Below are 13,626 nucleotides of genomic sequence, written 5' to 3'. Positions count from 1 at the left end.
CTCGGCCGCCGGTGCAACCCAGAACTCGCCCGCGAGGCTCCGCCCCCGCCGCGGCTCTTCAGACACCGGAGCCCGCTGGGCGCAGAGCAAGGCGCGGGGACTAAAGATCGCCGGTTTAGCGCGTCCTGCCCGGGGCGGGCCCTGGGCGCCCAGGCGCCCGCCTCCGCCGCCGCCGGTGGCCGCTGACGTCAGGGAGGCGAAACCCAGAAGAAGAAGAAGAAGAAGAAGAAAGGCACGAGGGCGGAAGGGGTAAAACTTTTATTATTTTTTTCTTATTCTCTTCTGGGACTGAAGTGAAGGGCAGGCCGCTGCGCCAGCGCGGAGAGAGCCGAGCGCGACACCAGCCCGCTGCGCGCGGAGGAGCTGGGCCCCGGAGGCCCGAAGGGGCTCCCGGCATGTGGGACCCCCAGGACTTTGAGCGCCACTGGCAGGCCGAGTTCCCTGGGGAGGAGGCGCCCGTCATGCGGCTGGACTCGGTGCTGGACATGGAGCGCGAGCTGGAGCGCAGCAAACTCAACCTGAAGTGGCTGCAACAGGTGCTGGCTGAGGAAAATTTCAAAGTCGTCTACCTGCAGGCGGCCCTGGAGAAGCGGGACCTCGGCTGCGGACGCCTGGAGGGCGGAGACGGGGACAGCAGGGGGGCCTCGGCTGAGGAGCCGGCCGGGCCGGAGAGGGAGCCGGCGCCGCTCGAGGAGGAGGGCGCAGCGGGCGGCGGCGGAGACCCCCCGGGCCCCTCGCTTCCCTCCAAGGAGGTGGCCGCGAAGGCCGAGAGTCCCCCCTACCTGTGCCGGGACCTTCCCACCTGGCCCAGGGCGGCGGGGGCTGGGGGCGCGGTTCGCAGCTTGACCGCCGCCATCCACCAGCAGCTACTGCATCCTCGCCTCCTCTTCAGGCCGCGGGAGGACTCCACGCCCCCCGGCCACGATGGCACAGTTCCCAGCGCCCCGGGAGAGGAGCGGTCCGCCCGGACCCGCGCGGGGCGGGGCTCGGAGGAGGACGAGCCGGACGCCTCGGGCGCGGACGATGGGGGCGACAACAGTGACCACGACTTCGAGATGGTGGATTTGAACGAGAAACTCACCCTCAGCCAGTTGCTCGTGACCCCTTGCCGGCCCGGGACCTGCGATGAGGCGGAAAAGCCAGCGCGGGCGTACAGTTCCCATCGCTGGATGCACCTGATCCTCGGGAGCCGGCGGCAGCCGCGCGGGAGCCGCGACTTGGAGCAGCTAGAGGCAGAGGCCAAGGACGGGCGGGGCTCGCCCCCGGCGGCAGAGGAGCTCCCCCAGCGTAGGGCTCGCGAGCCCCTCCCCCCGTGGCGGCGCAAGAGGTTCCTGGGGCTGCCCGAGCGGGACTCGCCCAGTCACAGCTCTCCCGAGAGGGGCAGTGACTGCAGCCACAACAGCTCCGACCACGAGGATGGCTCCTTTGCAGGTAGGCTCACCCCTCTCTAGATCCCCACCTCTTGTATCCTGGGCCTCGCCTGCTGGCCGCTTCCCCCATCCCTCCCTGGCACACCTCGCTGGTCCTGTTTAACCTCAGGCGCCTGGGCAGAAGGGAGATAACATTTACCTGTTTACCTTGAAGGCACTTGTGGAACTTAAAAAAAAAAAAAAAGAGGGTGCAAAGTGATTTCGGCTTGGGCGAGTTTAAGAAAATAAGCATTATGGCGATGGTAGGGGATGAGGGGATGATGCGTGCGCTCGACCAGACCAAGGGAGGAATCTTTCACTTCAGGCCTCAGCCTTTCATCTGTATTGCAACATCACCGCCCTCCCCCCACACACAACTCATCCTCTGCAAGTCGGTGAGATTCCCTTGCACCAGCCACACTGATAGTATCCTTCTCTGCACAAACTTCAGTGGTTCCCATTTCCTCCAGATTCCTGGATGTGGAAGTCTAAATCTTCCACTTAATGTTCTGAACTTAGCGCTCAGCTTCTCCAGCCTGTACCTTGTGTTCTGGCCAAAATGAAAGAACCCCTCACTGTGGGAAAGGTACATAATAATCCTCACCACCCCCTTCCTTTGCTGACTGTCCCCTTCCTAGGAGGCACCACCTGATGTGTCAGCTTCCTTGGCGCCTAGGAGCCTGAGTGGGAAGGGGAGGGCTTGGAATCATAGAGTTTTTGAGCTGGCCTAGTGCCCAGAGATCATGTCTAGAGCAGTGCCTTCATTTGATAAAGGAGGAAACTGAAGCACAGAAGGATTAAGTGCTTGTTGGAGTGAGCTGGGACCTCCACTCGGCCCTCCTGTCATTTTCTTGCTTCTCCTCACATCTGCCCTCTCTTCTGAGGACAGGACCTGGTCTTAGCCATGTTGTGGTGGAATCCCCTTTCGGTGGTCAGCACAGTGCCTTGCATACAGTAAGTGCTCAATAAATATTTATTGAATAAGTGGATAATTACATTGAATTTTTCTTTTAATTTTATTTATTTATTTTTGGCTGTGTTGGGTCTTCGTTGCTGCGTGCAGGCTTTTTTTTTTAGTTGCGGCGAGCGGGGGCTGCTCTTCGTTGTGGTGTGCCGGCTTCTCATTGCAGTGGCTTCTCTTGTTGCAGAGCACAGGCTCTAGACGCGCAGGCTTCCGTAGTTGTGGCGCATGGGCTTAGTTGCTCTGCAGCATGTGGGATCTTCCCGGACCAGGGCTCAAACCCGTGTCCCCTGCATTGGCAAGCAGATTCTTAACCACTGTGCCACCAGGGAAGCCCGATTGCATGGAATTGAATGTGTCTTCCAGCCACCCAGCTCCCCATAGGTCGGGAGTGGGAAAAGGGCTAAGGAGGAAAAGACAGATAAGGATGTGGGCTGTCCTGTGACTGATCCTTTGCTGCCCCAGGGACTGTCACGGTCTCCTCAGCCATAGGGAAAGAATAAATTGTCATCTGATTGGGTCAAGCTGTGACCAGGAACTTAAGATGCCTTCCTGCTCAGTGAAGGAGGAAAAAAAAGAAATCACTGATACTGGGATTCTTCCAAAATCTCTGTTATTAGATCTTATCTAGGTGAACTTGCATTTGAATGAAAAAAACTGTCCACTTTGCTAAAAGCGCATTTGGAATGGCCATCAAGTCATCTGTTGTGATCAATTACATTTACTCATTAGCAGAGACTGGCTGCTTTTCTCATAGGTAATGCTTTTGCTGCCCATGCTAGTAACATTTTTATGTGCCCCTTTAACTTGGAGTCTGAAGATTTCACTCTAGTGCCAAGTTCCAAATGCCCTCAATGGAGGCTACCCAAGTGGCCCAGAGCTGCTTTATTATTTTTTATATTAATTTATTAATTTATTTTTGGTCGCGTTGGGTCTTTGTTGCTGTACGTGGGCTTTCTCTAGTTGTGGCGAGCGGGGGCTACTCTTCCTTGCAGTGTGTGGGCTTCTCATTGCAGTGGCTTCTCTTGTTGCGGAGAACGGCTCTAGGTGCGCGGGCTTCAGCAGTTGTGGCTCGCGGGCTCTAGAGCACAGGCTCAGCAGTTGTGGCACACGGGCTTAGTTGCTCCGCAGCATGTGGGATCTTCCTGGACCAGGGCTTGAACCTGTGTCCCCTGCATTGGCAGGCGGATTCTTAACCACTGCGCCACCAGGGTAGTCCCCCAGAGTTGCTTTAGAGCTGGCCCCAATTGCATCTCCCCTCCCAGACCGACGTCAATCACCCTGCCAGGTGTGCTTGATGCACTGGATTTTCCCCGGGGAGTGATTTTTATTTCTGTGCCCTGTCTCCTCTATCCTTAAGGGCACTCTAGCACATAGAGCACCTTGATTCAGATTAGGAACTAGCATTGCCTCTGGCCTAACAGTTTACAAGAGGTGCTCCCTCTGGGTGGACCAGTGATAAAAAGATTTTCCTTCCTCTGACTTAAGACTCCAGCCGGGGCATATGTCTGGCACTTGTGGCCTTGGCTCACAGTGTCTGGGCTGTTTTTTAGGCCCCATTCCAGGACCCCTTCTGCAGGGCAGGCTTGTGTAGGGAACCCCTGGAAAGCTGCACGTGGGAGCCTTGCCTCCTGTCTCCCAAACGTCCCCAGTGAGGAAGCGAATGGGGTGGACATGTGTATGCATACATGCATGCAGCACATCCATGCATGCCTATACATGTATACACATGTGCACGTAGTCACATACAAGTGTGCACGTGTGCACAATCTAGGAGGAAGAGCCCCCAGACATATAGGAGGCGCTGGAGTGGAGAGATTAAGGGCCAGGGTTTTCCCATTGTGGGTGACAGCCCACTGAAATCAGCATAGTGGGGAGTGAAAGCATCATCAGGCCTTCTATGGCCACGCTTGGCCTTCCCTGCTTTACTTTTCTCCATAGCACTCACCAAATTACCACCTCAGATGCTACGATTTTGCATGTGGATCTTATTCACTCTCTCTCTCTGGTAAAATGCAAGCTCCAAGAGGTCAAGGATTTTTATCTCTTTCATCCACTGACATAGCCCCAAAGCCTAGAACAGTGTCTAACACATAATAGGTGTTCCATAAATATTTGTTGAATGATATATTTTTTAATGGAATAGAATAGAAAACACCGGAGTGCATTGCACATGGTAATGGTGAGTAGTATTCTGTTTTAAAACTTTGTTTCAGTTCTATATAACTGTGTGAGTGTATACTGGGTCCTGATGTAGAATGTATTTCATGCCGTGGATTGGGCCAAAAGGTTTGAAAATGCTGATAAAGACCGTGGGCTCTGAAGCCAGACTGCTTATGTGACCTTGGGAGAAGTTATTTGAATTTTCTGTGTTTCAGTTTTCTCATCTGCAAAATGGGACTAATAAATACAGGTTACATCATACCATTGATATGAAGAGTAAATGGGACTATTATTTCTAAAGGACTTTGAACAGGCCCTGGCACATAGTATGCACCCATAGTATTAACTAACTACAACTGTGGGTCATTTTCTTTGAGTTAATGCTTCAAAGCTTCCCTCCCCCAGATCATTTTGGATCACAGATGGTTCAGTTTGCTTTGCTTTGCTTTTTTTTATTGGGGTATAGTTGTTTTACAATGTTGTGTTAGTTTCTACTATACAGCGAAGTGGAGTTCCCTGTGCTATACAGCAGGTTCTCATTAGTTATCTATTTTATACATATTAGTATATGTATGTTAAATCCAATCTCCCAATTCATCCCACCCCCCCTTCCCCCCTTGGTGTCCATATGTTTGTTCTCTGTGTCTGTGTCTCTATTTCTGCCTTGCAAACAAGTTCATCTGTACCATTTTTCTAGATTCCACATATATGAGTTAATATATAATATTTGTTTTTCTCTTTCTGACTTACTTCCCTCTGTATGACAGTCTCTAGTTCCATCCACATCTCTACAAATGACCCCATTTCATTCCCTTTTATGGCTAAGATTCTATTGTATATATGCACCACAACAGATGGTTTGGTTTTCTATGATGCATGTGTTTTTTCTAGCAAGGCTCTGGCTCTTTCTAGAACCTTCCAGGAGCAGGGCAGGACCAAGGGCAGAGTGGTAATCTTGGCTCATGAGGCTCTCTTGCTGGATTGGCCCTCAAATTGTTTCTCCCTCTCCACCAGCAATCAGGCCCATTATCTCTACTCAGAGAACCTCACCTGATGGTGTTTTATTGCACAATTCAGGCTTTGCCTTCCTCTCAGCGTTTCAAGGAGAGCATGTGAGGCCTCACATAAAAAGGCCCAAAGGCAGAGGTTCTCCCCTCCTTGGAAAAGGCCTGTTTTCTCTTAGCTAAGGGGTAGATCCCCATACCAGGACACACTTGGGTTTGTTCTACACGTAGTAGGCAAATCAGGGTTTAAGTCAGTTAGAATGCCAGTTCTTTTAGTATCTTCCCTTTAGCACCTTGCAGCGTTGGTTGGTACCAAGAAAGACTAGGCCACATTGGCATGGATGCGGGTGGTAATGTGAATGGGGTGGGGTGGGGGTCGCAGAGCTAGAATCAGCCGTGTTGGGTCATATGTGCTTTGAAGACAGACTTGTGTGTGTTCCCAGGCTCTGCCCCACAGCAGGTGTGAGGCCATGGACAAGCCACTGGCCTTTCTGCACCTCAGTCTCTATTAACAGAAATAACAAGAATAGCTAATCCTCCTGGGGGCTTACTTTGTGCCCACTCCTGTTCTAAGCATTTTACACATATTAACTCATTTATACCACACAACAGCTTCATAAGACAGGCACTATTATTACTTCCATTTTACATATGATAAGCATGAGGCTCAGAGAGCTTAAATAACCCTGCCCAAGGTTACCCAGCTTGTAAGTGGCACTTGGGATTTGAATCTAGGCAGTCTGACTCCCAAGTCCGTGCTTTTAAACAGCAAACTATACTGCCTCAAACAATAGCACCTACTTCCCAGGGTAGTTATGAAAATTACCTAAAATAAAATACTTAAAGAGTTTACTTTTTTCACACAGTGACCATTAAGTGCATATGTGTGTATGTGTATGCATTATTATTATTTTCTTTATCACTAAAGTCCCCAGCAGACCCCAGTTCATCTGCTGCTGAGGTGAACCATGAGGGCTGCCACCTGCCCATGGGGCTCCTGCGTGGACTTGGCCTCACAGGTGAGCAGATTACCTGTTGGATTTTAGATCTCCCCTCCTCAGCTGGGAGCTCTTGGGCAGACACAACTGCACACCCACATGTGGAGGTCTTGGTATTTTTTCTTTCACATTGGCATGCTTCTGTGCCAACCCTGCCAAAGAGGTTGGGTAACATGTCCTTCTAGGAGTTTACATATCCCTCCTGTAGCCTGTGGCATCCCCTTTGCCACACGTGGACCAAAGTGCACTCGTCCAGCAAAAGCCCAAGTCAGGCATCCTTTTGACTGGCAGCAGCTATTCATCTGGTATTCTGATGTAGTTCAGATGACAAAGTAAATATCATTAATATTTTAAATTGGTAGCATTTTCTCCTTGCTTTGCTTAAACTTTGCTTAGTGGAGGATGAAGTCATTTTTGCCAGCCCTTGGACATCCTTCATTCATTCACTTGTCCATTCCACTCGACAAGGATTTATGCAGGTCTTACTTTGTGCCAGGTCTGTGTTAAGGGTCAAGATGGGAAAAGTCGGTGACCTGCCCTCAAGGTTCTCACTGGCTTTTTGGCTTCCGGGGTAGAAACCAAAGGTTTTTTAGAAAAACAGCTTTCCAGCAGGTAACTTGTTAAATCCTGAAATGAGTGACTAAGTAAGGACTGCCATTTAGAGCCTCAGTGACATGCAAGAGCCAGAAGAAGAAAGGATCTTAGATTTGGGCTAAGGATCTTCCTGGCCCTCTCCAGACAGATGAGGGCCCTGGAGCCCTCAAAGTAACCTCAGGGTCACATGCTCATGACCCTCAGGGCAGGGTCTAGGAGCCAGATCTAGGCGCTTTCCATTGCATCCTATGGCCTTTTCTTTCTTGGAATTTTAATCAGAGAAAACTTAAGATGTGAGTCCTGTCAAACAGCAGTCCCCAACCTTTTTGGCACCAGGGGACTGTTTTCATGGAAGACAATTTTTCCAAGGACCAGCGCGGGGGGATGGTTTCGGGATGATTCAAGCGCATTACATTTATCATGCACTTTATTTCTACTATTATTACATCAGCTCTACCTCAGATCATCAGGCATTAGATCCCGGGGGTTGGGGACCCCTGCTGTCAAAATCATAGTAACAGGAACAGCAGACTGTCTCATTTAGCCTCATTTAGTGGGTGGAAGGTATTTGTCCCACTCTATAGGTGAATATGCCGAGGCTGGGAGAGGTGAGGACATTTACCCAGCATCAAACAGCTGGTGGTGGAGTCAGCACTGGAACTTGGGTCAGGCTTACAAAGCTGACACTCTTTAACTTCCAACATGTAAGGCTGTCCTGGACCAGCTGTAGAATTCCAGATTTCTCTACTACTTGGGAGGCCCTGGCATCAGATTCTCCCAGGCTGCCAATGGAGACTTTTTAATCTTCTTTGGAAATGCATTTCCTGCTAGGCACTCATGTTACCTAGTTCATTTGGAACCTGATGGGTTTTTTCCCCCTTCCCATTAGTGACTAATGAGATTTTTGCTCCAGGAAGAATTCCTTGTGTTCATTGGATGCGTCTGAATATCTTAAGTCAAAGTATTGAATTTTCAGCCTTAGCTGTGAGGGAGTAATTTTTTTCCCATTCCCTGTTGTGGAGAGATATTAAAAAACTACTTGAGACACGTGAGCTGGTGGTTGGCTACGATTCATCTGTAGCCAGAGCTGACATGGCCTCACTGTTTGCTTGGTTCTTTAATGCGTGCTACCCCCCACTCCTCCCCCAACCCACCTTAGCAACGTCTACACGTCGTGGACATCATTCGGCCAGGGAGTGTGGGTGGGTTTTTTAACAATGTCTTCCTCCTCTACAAGAGGTAAATGTAACCAAACCTGAAAACTTTTCTATTCCTCTCATCTGTTTTTCTTCTGGTGAAGAGACTATTCACAAAGCAATTGGCCCTGTGTTTGATTCTGAATCTTTGTGTTGTTTTTTTTTATACATTTTGTTTATTTATTTATTTTTGGCTGTGTTGGGTCATCGTTGCTGTGCGCGGGCTTTCTCTAGTTGCGGCGAGTGGGGGCTGCTCTTCGTTGTGGTGTGCACGCTTCTCGTTGCAGTGGCTTCTCTTGTTGCAGAGCACAGGATCTAGGCACGCAGGCTTCAGCAGTTGTGGCACACGGGCTTCAGTAGTTGTGGCTCGCGGGCTCTAGAGCGCAGGCTCAGTAGTTATGGTGCATGGGCTTAGTTGCTCTGTGGCATGTGGGATCTTCCCGGAGCAGGGCTCCAACCCGTGTCCCCTGCATTGGCAGGCGGATTCTTAACCACTGCGCCACCAGGGAAGCCCTCTTTGTGTTTTAAAGTCAGGATCTTCATACCTTTTCTTTTTTTTTTTTGCTGTGTTGGGTCTTCATTGTTGTGCACAGGGTTTCTCTCGTTGCAGCAAGCCGGGGCTACTCTTCGTTGCAGTGCGCAGGCTTCTCATAGCAGTGGCTGCTCTTGCTGCGGAGCATGGGCTCTAGGCGCATGGGCTTCAGTAGTTGCAGCACGCAGGCTCAGTAGTTGTGGCTCGCGGACTCTAGAGTGCAGGTTCAGTAGTTGTGATGCACGGGCTTAGTTGCTTTGCCACATGTGGGATCTTCCTGGACCAGGGATCGAACCCATGTCCCCTGCATTGGCAGGCAGATTCTTACCCACTGCACTACCAGGGAGGTCCCCCATACCTTTTCTTAGCTTTCAAAGAATGGTACAAACACTTTCTGCATCTGAAAAACGGGCTGGATGTTACCCAGCTTGCAGGGTTGTGAGGCTTACCTTGGACAAGTTACTGACTCTCTCTAAGCCCCAGTTCCGTGTCTGCCAAATAGGGGTGATAATGATAGGACTGTGTCATAGATTTGTTGTGAAGCTTCAGTGAGATGATGTGTATAGGGTGCATAGCACACAGCAGAGCACGTAAGTGTTTAATAAATCTTAGATGGTGTTATTGTTACTGTCTTCAGCCCAGGAACTTTCAGCTGGCTGAACCAGGCCACAGCTCATACTTACAATTCTTCATGGAATAAAGTCCCCAAGCCTCTTCATCTGCCTCTTTGTTTCCTTTCTTACCCACCTCCAGCTCCAGAGATATTTTGCTCCTTCAGAGGGAAACAAGCTTTCTTAGCCCTCTGTGGTCCCTGGTCCTTCCCCAGTCAAGCCCTGTCTCCCCTGAAAAACCATCATCTGTCTTCTCCTTATTTCCTACTCTCTACTCACTTGGCTTCGGCCAGTGCCCCTTCTTGCCAGTGTCTTTTCCAGTGCCCTTTCTGGCATTTGAGATGCCCTCCCCCCTTCACTTCCCCAATTGGAAAGCCAACCCTTCCTTTAAGGCCTGGCTTTTCTGTGGAACCTTGTATTGGTTAAGATATGGGTTTGCTGCATTCAACAAAGCCCAAGGAAGCAAGATAGAGGTTTACTTATCTCTCATGTAAAAGAATACTAGAGATAAGCAGTCCAGGGAGAGAATGGTGACTCTATGATCATCAGGAATTTAGGCTTCTTTTTTTTTTAACATCTTTATTAGAGTATAATTGCTTTACAATGGTGTGTTAGTTTCTGCTTTATAACAAAGTGAATCAGTTATACATATACATATGTCACCATATCTCTTCCCTCTTGCATCTCCCTCCCTCCAACCCTCCCTATCCCACCCCTCTAGGTGGTCACAAAGCACCGAGCTGATCTCCCTGTGCTATTCGGCTGCTTCCCACTAGCTATCTGTTTTACGTTTGGTAGTGTATATATGTCCATGCCACTCTCTCACTTTGTCCCAGCTTACCCTTCCCCCTCCCCGTATCCTCAAGTCCATTCTCTAGTAGGTCTGTGTCTTTATTCCTGTCTTACCCCTAGGTTTTTCTGACCTTTTTTTCCCTTTTTTTAGATTCCATATATATGTGTTAGCATATGGTATTTGTTTTTCTCTTTCTGACTTACTTCACTCTGTATGACAGTCTCTAGGTCCATCCACCTCACTACAAATAACTCAGTTTCGTTCCTTTTTATGGCTGAGTAATATTCCATTGTATATATGTGCCACATCTTCTTTATCCATTCATCTGTTGATGGACACTTAGGTTGCTTCCATATCCTGGCTATTGTAAATAGAGCTGAAATGAACATTTTGGTACATGACTCTTTTTGAATTATGGTTTTCTCAGGGTATATGCCCAGTAGTGGGATTGCTGGGTCATATGGTAGTTCTATTTGTAGTTTTTTAAGGAACCTCCATACTGTTCTCCATAGTGGCTGTATCAATTTACATTCCCACCAACAGTGCAAGAGGGTTCCCTTTTCTCCACACCCTTTCCAGCATTTATTGTTTGTAGATTTTTTGATGATGGCCATTCTGACCCGTGTGAGATGATATCTCATTGTAGTTTTGATTTGCATTTCTCTAATGATTAGTGATGTTGAGCATCCTTTCATGTGTTTGTTGGCCATCTGTATATCTTCTTTGGATAAATGTCTTTTTAGGTCTTCTGCCCATTTTTGGATTGGGTTGTTTGTTTTTTTGATATTGAGTTGCATGAGCTGCTTGTATGTTTTGGAGATTAATCCTTTGTCAGTTGCTTCATTGGCAAATATTTTCTCCCATTCTGAGGGTTGTCTTTTCGTCTTGTTTATGGTTTCCTTTGCTGTGCAAAAGCTTTTAAGTTTCATTAGGTCCCATTTGTTTATTTTTGTTTTTATTTCCATTTCTCTAGGAGGTGGGTCAAAAAGGATCTTGCTGTGATTTATGTCATAGATTGCTCTGCCTATGTTTTCCTCTAAGAGTTTGATGGTGTCTGGCCTTACATTTAGATCTTTAGTCCATTTTGAGTTTATTTTTGTGTATGGTGTTAGGGAGTGTTTTAATTCCATTCTTTTACATGTAGCTGTCCAGTTTTCCCAGCACCACTTATTGAAGAGGCTGTCTTTTCTCCACTGTATATTCTTGCCTCCTTTATCAAAGATAAGGTGACCATACGTGCGTGGGTTTATCTCTGGGCTTTCTATCCTGTTCCATTGATCTATATTTCTGTTTTTGTGCCAGTACCATACTGTCTTGATTACTGTAGCTTTGTAGTATAGTCTGAAGTCAGGGAGCCTGATTCCTCCAGCTCCGTTTTCCTTTCTCAAGATTGCTTTGGCTATTTGGGGTCTTTTGTGTTTCCATACAAATTGTGAAATTTTTTTGTTCTAGTTCTGTGAAAAATGTCAGTGGTAGTTTGATAGGGATTGCATTGAATCTGTAGATTGCTTTGGGTAGTAGAGTCATTTTCACAATGTTGATTCTTCCAATCCAAGAACATGGTACATCTCTCCATCTATTTGTATCATCTTTAATTTCTTTCATCAGTGTCTTATAATTTTCTGCATACAGGTCTTTTGTCTCCTTAGGTAGGTTTATTCCTAGATACTTTATTCTTTCTTTTTGTTGCAATGGTAAATGGGAGTGTTTTCTTAATTTCACTTTCAGATTTTTCATTATTAGTGTATAGGGATGCAAGAGATTTCTGTGCATTAATTTTGTATCCTGCTACTTTATCAAATTCATTGATTAGCTCTAGTAGTTTCCTGGTAGCATCTTTAGGATTCTCTATGTATAGTATCATGTCATCTGCAAACAGTGACAGCTTTACTTCTTTTCCAATTTGGATTCCTTTTATTTCTTTTTCTTCTCTGATTGCTGTGGCTAAAACTTTAGGCTTCTTTTTGCTTTTCTGTCTCAAGGTTGCCTCATGGTCCAAAATAGCTGCTGGAAATCCAGCCATCACATTCATGTTTCAGACAAGAATTAGAAGAAAGGGAGAAAGGACATAAGAGTGAGTAGCAGCTGTTGGTCTGCCTTTTAAGGCACTTTCCTAGAAGCCTCTCATGACAATTTCTGTTTAGATCTCATTAGCCATCTCTAGCTACAAGGGAGGCTGGGAAATGTAGTATTTTATCTGGGCATATGGCCACCTCAAATAAAATAGGGGCTCTGTTTCAAGGAAAAATGGAAGAATTGATATTGAGTAGGCAACTAGCAGCCTCTGGCACAAGCCTTTTCCAAGTACTCCAACCCATCTTGTGGTTCTTAGAGTGAGCCCCACATGTACACAATTGTTTTATTATTGTGCCATCTATTAATTCATTGACCCAATGAACAAATAACAACTGAACCACTGCTCTGTGCAAGGCACGATGCCTTTTATATGTTTACTGTTAAGTGTTGCTCTCAAACTAAGAGGTTAGCTGGCTCCTTGAAAGCAGGGATCAGGGCTTATGCTTCTTTTTCTCCCTCACAACAGTATCTTTCACAAGGCTGGGCACACAGCAGGTACTTGAAAAGTACCTGGTTGATTTTCTAATAGTCAAAAAAGAGAAGCTCAGTGAAGACTTAAATTCCCTAATGCGGTACCGTGCCCAACAGTTCTGGTTGTGTAAGGTTTGTTTTGGGTTCAGTCTGGTTTTGAGGAACCATAGCAAGGAGAGTGGGGCCTGGGTCATCTCTAAACATCAGGGCTGTGTTGTGGCCACACGGACTTGTCCAGGTGTTGGGGTGGATTTGGCTATTTTGCAAACTGGATTCTGTTTGGATACTAAACTAGAATGATAAGCAGAAATGTCTGCACCCACCTGGCTTTCCTTAGCACCGCTCTGTCTGTGTAGCTGTTTTCACACTGCATGAATCGCTCCTGCTGTTTCCGCACTGCATAGCTGCAGAGTAAATCTTCAGTCTTTCCGCAGTGAGCGTCAGCTTCTGTCCGTGTTCCTGTCTTCCCATTTGTTCCCTGCTCTTGTCTGCCTGAGATAAGACTGTCTGAAGGGAGGTTACCTAGAGCTTATGTCGTATCTTACGGCTGAGAAAATGATTGTTTTAAAATTTTTATTGGCACTTAGGAAGAAAGGAACTAGAAGATATTTTGCTTCTACTACCTGCAAGGCACTGTGTTACATGCTTAACCTACATGGTCACATTTAATATTCAGAACAGTCTGTTCTGTTCTTACTGTAAAGAAAGTAATACTATTCTCATTTTGCAGATGAGGAAACGGAGGCTCTGACCTGTTAACTAACAAGCCCAAGTTTGCTTAGGGCTAAGTGGTGGAATTATTTTTTCTCCCATTAAAA

General features: G+C 47.4%; 1 protein-coding gene across 1 annotated transcript in view; it reads left to right on the top strand.

Moving 5' to 3' along the window:
* Positions 1 to 216: 216 nt before the first annotated feature.
* The window catches only part of ABR (ABR activator of RhoGEF and GTPase), a 182,810-nt gene continuing 169,400 nt past the window's right edge, over positions 217 to 13,626 (top strand). The window contains exon 1 of the mRNA XM_060082597.1: positions 217 to 1,431. Within this exon, the coding sequence (XP_059938580.1) occupies positions 396 to 1,431 (1,036 nt within the window). The 5' untranslated portion in view covers positions 217 to 395. The remainder of the gene's footprint in view (positions 1,432 to 13,626) is intronic.

The sequence above is a fragment of the Mesoplodon densirostris genome, chromosome 18 (genome assembly GCF_025265405.1).
Source record: "Mesoplodon densirostris isolate mMesDen1 chromosome 18, mMesDen1 primary haplotype, whole genome shotgun sequence".
NCBI classification, from domain to species: domain Eukaryota; kingdom Metazoa; phylum Chordata; class Mammalia; order Artiodactyla; family Ziphiidae; genus Mesoplodon; species Mesoplodon densirostris.
This window is presented reverse-complemented; position numbering and strand designations above follow the sequence as displayed.